Source organism: Poecilia latipinna, unplaced genomic scaffold (assembly GCF_001443285.1).
Source record: "Poecilia latipinna isolate Pla-1442-1.1 unplaced genomic scaffold, P_latipinna-1.0 Scaffold2455, whole genome shotgun sequence".
NCBI classification, from domain to species: Eukaryota; Metazoa; Chordata; class Actinopteri; order Cyprinodontiformes; family Poeciliidae; genus Poecilia; species Poecilia latipinna.
Genome location: NW_015115071.1, coordinates 80,879 through 89,122, shown reverse-complemented (window position 1 = coordinate 89,122; position 8,244 = coordinate 80,879). Strand labels below are relative to the sequence as shown.

The window sequence follows — 8,244 nt, the reverse complement described above, 5'->3', positions numbered from 1 at the left end:
AATGTTTTCACTTTAGGGGTAAAAAAAGTCCGGGGCCAAAAAGGAAAAAAAAAAAAAAAAAAAAAAAAAAAAAAAAAAAACGCAATTGTGAGAGGTGTGAAATTCACAGAAGAGGAAGCACTAAGCTGGCTCCGTGGTTATCATTAGTCTCCTGTTCAGCTGCTCTGGTTCCCGTCTGAAGGATGTTCCAGACCGTCCTCTGTGTGCTGGCCTTACTGTGTAAGTACGCACTTTACTCTGTTTGAACAGCGTCGGTAGGTGTCATGTAAAAGCAATCAAATGAAGTGGTGTTTTTGTTTTCTCGTATTTCTCAATAACCCTAAGTATGTCATGCTTGGGTGACAAAAACTGGCATCCGTATTACACACTACTTGTTTTCTTTCAGAATTCACAAGTTATTTTAAGTCAAAGCTCCGTTACCGTTTTGGAGTGGCGCGGCCAAAAACCGTGTATTTGAATCTGATAACTGAATTTTGGAGGGCAATAAAAATGTGGATTATGACCTTCCAACTTTGGAGGTTTTAGGCTCATTACCAAAAGATAAATGGTCAAAACAGAAGCAGCAAGCAAAAACATACATTTAAATGTAATCCCAATTGTAATGTCAGTGGAGATGTTTCATTTATTGTTAAGTTATATTCACACTTTTGACAAGTACTTTCACTAATAATATGTGAATATAAAACTGATGCGCCAAAAATACTTTACATTGTATCCATGCATTATTTTTGTTGCTACATTTACAAACGAGTTCACCTGTCAGGAATTATTTTCTTTCAGACAAAGTTTCTTCATTGGAGCTTAAACCAGTCCTGACTGTGTCTCCATCATGGCCGAGTCCTGGAGCCTCAGTGACTCTGAGCTGTGAGGTTGAACCTTCATCTGCAGGATGGAGGATCTACTGGTATAAAGCTGTTCCTGATCTGTCACACAAGAGCTACAGATATGAGCTGCTGCCTGGTGGCGTCGCTGGGACTATGAAGGACTCGTTCATCATTGATGGACAGAAACACACAGCAGGATTTGCATGTAGAGCTGGAAGAGGAAACCCAGAGGATTTCACTCAGTACAGTGAACCGAAGTTTGTCTGGTCCACAGGTCAGTTCTGCTTCTGTACCATCACCTCTGAAACATAAACTTGATGTAACAACTTAATCTATGTTTTGTAAGCCATACAATATCCAGAGGGCTAACAAAATGGTATTTAACATATAAATATGTTTAACAAGTACATTTAACGATATTTTGTTCCCATAATTGTTGTCAACTTTAACCTACAATACAAGATGTGCCTTATGATGTCACTAATCTGACAATGTAAGGACATTAAACTGTTAAATTTTGACAATGATTAGGACAGAGGAACTGAGATGGTTCTATGTCCGATTTTTGCTTCCTCTCTGTTTTGACAGAATTACGGTTATTTATGTAGTTTTGCAGTCATCTATTCTCTGTTGCTAGGGTTTATGTTATTGTTGAGCTGTAGGACACTTTTAATTGGAGCTGTGTTTTCTCTTTCATTTGAAGATGTTGCCTCTTATATTGGGCATAAAAGCTGCTGTGAGACTGATTTGTAATGGTCTTTTTCTAGCATGTTTGTTTTGGATCAATCTAAAAAGTGAGCAATGTGTTGGGAGGAAGCCCTCATGTTTCGTACTGTGTTTTCATGTCGGTCAACATCATGACCAGTTGAACAAAACAAAACCAGGCACAGTTTCTTTTAGATCTTGACTCTTTTTGTGTCAGGACATAAACTATTTGTTGTTTTTCTTTATTCAGAAGTTGAAACAACAGCGACAAAATGAAAAAGCTGAGTACAGACAACCATTTATTGTTTCTTGCAAAACAATAATAAGCAGCAGAACTTGAATGACTGTTCCTGCATGACTTTAGTCTCTAAAGTTGAGGAGGAATGTATCCCCTCCTCATTACAGGACGACTGTGTGAGTTCATTGAGGTTTGCAGACATTCATTTCTGCAAATTGCTTGGGGTCTCGCCACTTCCTTCTGATCTGATTGTCATGTGTGTTCTTGTTTTTTTTACGTCAACCACAGTAGAAGCCAGCTTTGGTATAAGTCAGCATAGGAAGGCCATGCAGCATAGCATAGCCTTCCTACGCTGCGTAGCATGTAGGGCTGCCACCTTTCAGAAATAAAAAGGACGACTAATGCGCATCGTCCTAGTCTTGTAAGCGGGGAGGGGGAAGACTAGGGTTACCTAGGCTAGGGCAGTGGCGCAACTGCACATTATTCAGGTGGATGCGAAAACATAAATCGGCGCCCCCCCGAGGCGGGGGTAAAATTCGCTACATGTACCTTGTTATGTGCGAGAGGTGAATGAGCGTGAGGAGCGCTGAACTGTATGGGAAAACATAATCAGTGCGTCGCCCCCTCCAGACGGGGTTTTGGCGCCCCCTCTGGTGCTGCACTCCTATGCGTTGCATACGCTGCATACCCACTTTTTGCGCCTCTGGGCTAGGGTTACCAAAGGACCAAGGGGGACCAACAAATAGTGGGTCCCACCACTGTTGTATTGTCTTTTTCTCTCCAGTGTAATGGAATAAAATGGTAAAGCAGAAACTTACTAATTGTTGTCTCTCTAACATAAAAAGGACAGTGTGTGTACAGAAGTGAACCTGTGCATCAGTCATGACCGAGCAACAGGAAGTCATTTTGAAAATAGAAAGTGTGGTACATTGAGGGTAGCCTGATAAAAACCAGCCCTGCTATTACACAGAGGGTCTGGGCTCTCTGCTGTTGAGAAACAAGAGCTTCCTTTAGATGTGGACTGTGTTGAGGGTTCAACATTTGCCCATGACGTACCAGACATTGCCTACGCTGTTAACAACCGCCCTCCACCGCTAAGAGAGAAGAACGAGGCAGCTGTTAATGGTAATTCAGTATTTGGCTTTGTTCACTTCCTCTGCTACCATTACTGAAACTACAGGTCTAAAACAGCGCAGTTCACAACTTCGAGGCTCAAGGGGAGAAAACCCAGAATGATTTGGAAAGAAGATTTTTTTATTTTTTTCCAAGCAGAGTTGCAGAGGTGGGCAACTAAGCTGAGGATAGAAGGTTGAGTAATTGAATCTGCACATCTAGACACAACATCTAGGGCACATGTGTCAAACTCGAGGCCCGTGGGCCAAATCTGCCCCGACATAGTGGCATATGTGACCCTCTGGATTCTAGACTGAACACTAAGTGTGCTTAAAAACTATTTTATCAATCACATCAGTGCAGTTTTGATCTGTTTACTGCTAGATTATATCAATCAGTCCCTCTAGAATTACTGTGGAAATTCACTCAAAATTAACAACTTCCCACACTTTTTTGCACTAATAAATTATTGGGACTATATTGTAGATTTTTGTCAAAAATTGTCAAAAACTTTCTGACTTGTACTAAACAGCTGCTTCAGCCTTATTTGATGTCAGATGATAGTCCATGACCTACACAGCGAGTAATAAAAAGTTGCTCTTACTGTCATAAATAAACATAAATATTACAAATTAGTACCACCAGCACTTTGATTTTTATTGCAAAAAAAATCCCAAAAAGAATCATGAAATCCTGGTGGGAAAATATGTTCAATTATGTTATTTAATTTTGAGAATTAAGAGCTAAATTTCACTCCTTGCTACGGTGAGGGAGAAATTATCGTAATAACCCGATATTGGCTGGAAAGCGGAACATCTCCCTTTCAGAAACCGGTGGAATTTTTCAGACAGCACAACGTGTCGCGGAATTATGGTACTGCAAATTTTGCTGCGTCTCCATGGCTACATTTAGTCTGGAAGGGTTAAAAACATTATTAGTGAATAAGAAGTGGAGGGAGACCAATGATTTAAATAAACACTTCATGTTTATTTCCCATTACATTCTATATTCCAGATCCTCATCCAGCAGCGTCTCTCTCAGTGAGTCCTGACAGAGAGCAACACTTCACCTCTGAGTCTGTGACACTGAACTATGGAGGAAACTCTGCTGAGTGGAGAGTGATGAAGTTTTCAGTAACAGGTCATCTGATATATTTAAGAATCTGTTGGGCAATGACTGGATCTTTATGTACCATCAATCGGACTCACTCTGATAAGTCAGTGTACTGGTGTGAGTCTAAATCGGGAGAGTTCAGCGCTGCAGTCAACCTCACCGTACATAGTATGATTTTTATGTTTTTCTTAATGCTTGATGAAATTGTATGACATAAAATGTCAAATACGGATAAAAACACACTCAGTTTATTGTCTGTTCTAATTGTCTCCAGCAGCTGATTTCTGACTGAAGCTTCATTTTCTCTGTCTGGTTTCCAGATGAAGGTCTTCTCCTGGTGAGCCCCGTCCATCCTGTGACTGAAGGAGCTTCTGTTACTCTGAGCTGCAGACTGAGAGGAGAAAACAAACTTTCTGATGTGATTTTCTATCATAATGACAAACTGATCCAAAATGACAGCAGAGGAGAGCTGAAGATCTCTGCAGTGTCTCAGTCAGATGAAGGTTTCTACAAGTGTGAACATTCAGGAAACGTTTCACCTCAGAGCTGGATGGGAGTTAAAGGTAAGAAATAATCTATTGCTGGACATTAGTTATTGTATTGTGTTTGTATTTTCAGTTTTAAATTTATTGTTAAAAAATGACTTAAAGTGCTGCCCAGACCTGAACACCCGTCCTTCCCAGTGCTGCTGGTCGCTGGACTCGGTGGACTCAGTGGAAAAATCCTAATCATCCTCCTGATTCTGCTGTCCCACTGCAGATATTTAAAAGGTGATTCATTTCTTCTCATGCTTTATGAAATCAGCTACTTGATGAATGTTTGTCCATCCTTTTTTAGCATATATAAACAATTATTTCCGAAGTGAAGTTGTTATGGAGACAAACACTGAGCTGAACCACTGAGGTTATGAAGTGTGAATATTTAACATCTTCATTCCCTACTATTTTAAATGTTTTCATGGTGGTTTTCTTTCAGGTCCATGAAGAGAAATGTATCATCAACAGATCAAGAAAGGCTTAAAAGGGGAAAATAAAATCATTGCTTGGCAACAGGAAGCAGTGAACTCAACTTCTACCTGATCAGGTGCATTTGTAGAATCTGCCCAACTTCTCCCACTGAAAGGTTTATTTTATGATTTGTTGATTGTTTTTTTTTTGTTGTTGTTGTTTTTTTGGTTCTTTCTTGCATTAACTGATCTGTGCTGACCTTTGTTTTGTTATAGTTTTACCAAACTTAAAACTGGACTTATTCATGAGTCTTATTCAAATGTTCAATTTGTATCCCAGCTTAATATCTGTAAAAAAACAAATCATTTTTGCAACCTTGTATTAAAACTATGGTCAGCTCTTATTTTTCCTCTATAGCACTTTAATAATTTCTGGAATTATGTAACTAAATGGTCATAAAAGTTAGCTTGATTCTCCAAAAACAAGGACGTTCCACGCCTGTAAAATTGCAGCGAGTAATATGGTGATGGTGTTTTTAACGTTACGTGTATTGTAAAGATTTTATGTGTTACCCCAGTAGGGGGCAACACAGTACTGTTCTGCTGTGTTTACCTTTCTTGGATGGAAATATTGCTGAGAAATCCTTGAATCACTGAGAGAAGATAAGTAACCACTGAAACACACAATATGCCATCAGATCATGTAGCTACATTTCCTTTGACCCTCACTGACCGTATGCTGAGGTAAGACGTCTTTCAGAAGAGCAGCAGAGCTGGTGGTCTCTGACTCGCTGGTAGTAGTTTAGTTTCCTGTCCTTTAAGGGACACCGTAAATGCACCTTTTCTGTAAATCCAGACTAAATTATGTTTAGTGAACACACATCTAATAATGCTGCATATGGCCGCTCATTCTTCAGACTTGTTTTTTTGTTTCAAATGACAAAACATTATTTCCAATGTAAACACATAGAGAAGACAAAATACAGCCTGTGGACTAGACCTAAAAGTATGACGTTTAGCTTCATACAGCCAGCAATGGAACCCAGAGAGGCTGCAGATCTCCTAGATGTAAAAGTTTAGGGTTAAATGAGTAAAAGAAATCAGCAACGCCACCGCAACAACAGGAGCCTCTGACCCCAGGACAGTCTGTAAGCGGCAGCGGCAGCAGAAGGAGGCAGACGGAGACACTGACGTCACGACGCAAGCATCATCATGGCAGGTGGATTCCTGCTTATATACACATAAGCCGAAATTGGTCTTGTTAAAGTGGCAGCATGCTGCTACATTACCAAAGCAATTTTGTAGAAACTTCATTATTATGAACAATAAAAAGCAAGGAATTTAATTAGATTGGATTTACAATTCAATATATTTCACAGGGCCTTTTTCTAACAGTTGTATAGAGAGATGAAGCAACAGTGAAGCAGCAATATGTGAAGATTATGAGCAGTCTTACAGCTTCTGTGGGTTTTAAAGAGAACAGCCCCTCAGAATCAGAAGAGTAAATGCAGATTGGTTTCTGGTCATTATCAGTGTGAGCAGCTTTCTGAAATTAAACTGCTGCGACAACCCCAGCAGTGTACAAACCCACATACAAAACTTAACCGCATACTGCAGAGGAGATGCAGACTAAATGTTTAAAGAAGAAGAGAAAAACATAGCCCAGTGTTAAGATCATTTGCTTTATGGAGATAGTAGCACAAAGTACAGAGCTAAACATATTATGCTTAGAGAACTAAAAGTACAAACGTTCCAACTGTGCATTAAAATGCTGTTATTGTTAAATATGTTTTTCATCCTGGAAAAAGTCCCTCATTTTTTAAAGAGGTTGTTGTGACGTCCCATAGGTCAGTCTGCCTGTCCTTTGCTGCTCTTGAGTTTTGAGTGTTAGAAGTCTTCCACTAAAACAACTGTTCACCTGCCACATATATGGCATTCATGGAAGAGAAGGAAGAAGAAATTGCTAAATTGTCAACTTTTTCTTCCACTTCCAAGGTATTTGCCATTTTATGTTGGTCATCAGTTGCATAAAATCATGAAACTAAAGTTTGAACACTTCAGTAAATAACAGACAATTCAATGCAGTGGTCAAAATTGCATTACTACATTTTATTAATTAGATGAAGAAGAAAAAAAGTAGGATTCTCTACTATAAAACATATTGATTACTTCCAGCTGAGATATAAAGGTTCTGTTTTATGGGCCTTTTACATGACAATAACTAAGAGCATGAGAGCTTGAGCCAATCAAAATCAGGAAATGTGAATGTGTAGCATAGAGGGAAACCACTGAAGCAGTGTGAGAACTGTGCAGGAGAAAAGAAGGAAGCAGAAAGATAAAAATTTCATCTTGATAGCAGCTGTTTCATACTAAGAAGTGACTGGGCTTCTGGTTTCAGTCTGTCTATGGTTAAAAACGTTGAAGTACGTCTGAAGCAGTGACACATCATCGGTGTTGGATGTGAGGATGGGTCACTTTTTGCTGTCGGTGCTGGCCGTACTCTGTAAGTAGATCGCTTTGTCTTTCTGAAGTGTGCAGGTGGTGGAAAATGTTTGCAACGTTTACAATATGTCAGAGATTCATTACTTTTCCACAAAAAAGTTAACTGTGCAGAATTTCTGTTGCTTTAAGTTTTATTTTTCCTCAGGTTTTGTTTTAGGGTAAATTATAGATTCAGTTCACAAAATGAGAGTGTGGGGGATATTGGATTGACAAGAATGAGAAAAGATGAGATTTTGATATTTGGAAAACCAATCTCCTTTTTTCTGTCCTTTTTTGATCTGTGTCAAACAATTCAGTTCGGGATCGACCAATCAATGTATGTTATTTTACAAAGAAGTTTGTTCTAATAGGAATGAAGACAGCATCTCTCAAAAGATATTAAAACACTTTGAAAGACGTCAGTTATTATTTGTGAAAAAATGGGAGTGGTATTTAAAGTCATCAATAATTAATGGAAATGTTATCATTAAGTAACAAAGCCATTTCCTGTAATTGTGTAACAGCTCAATGGTGTTTAAAGCTTTACATGATAAGATTGTTAGGGTTCCTTTCTATCATCCTAATCTTTAGCTCCTTCGACTCATTCTATATCATTTTCAAGTCTGGACTTTGGCAGACTTGAAAATGTCTGCCAAAGTGAAACATTTTAAAACATTAATGTCACAAACCAGTTTGGAAAAATCTAAAGATTACAAAATATCCCAAGAGTATGAATAATTTGGTGCTTAACAGTTTGCATGCCATTCTTGTTTGTCACATTCTAGTGTGACGCTAATGCCAAAAATATGCATCTGTTCAATGCA

General features: G+C 38.9%; 1 protein-coding gene across 1 annotated transcript; it reads left to right on the top strand.

Moving 5' to 3' along the window:
• Positions 1-731: 731 nt before the first annotated feature.
• Positions 732-5,023, top strand: LOC106937873 (low affinity immunoglobulin gamma Fc region receptor II-like; the record flags this gene model as incomplete). The annotated part of the gene is made up of 5 exons (XM_015019598.1): positions 732-1,098; positions 3,895-4,161; positions 4,314-4,556; positions 4,644-4,763; positions 4,969-5,023. Coding segments are annotated over 5 exons (1,005 nt in total), but the record flags the coding sequence as incomplete, so codon positions are not given.
• Between the last annotated feature and the right edge of the window lie 3,221 nt (positions 5,024-8,244).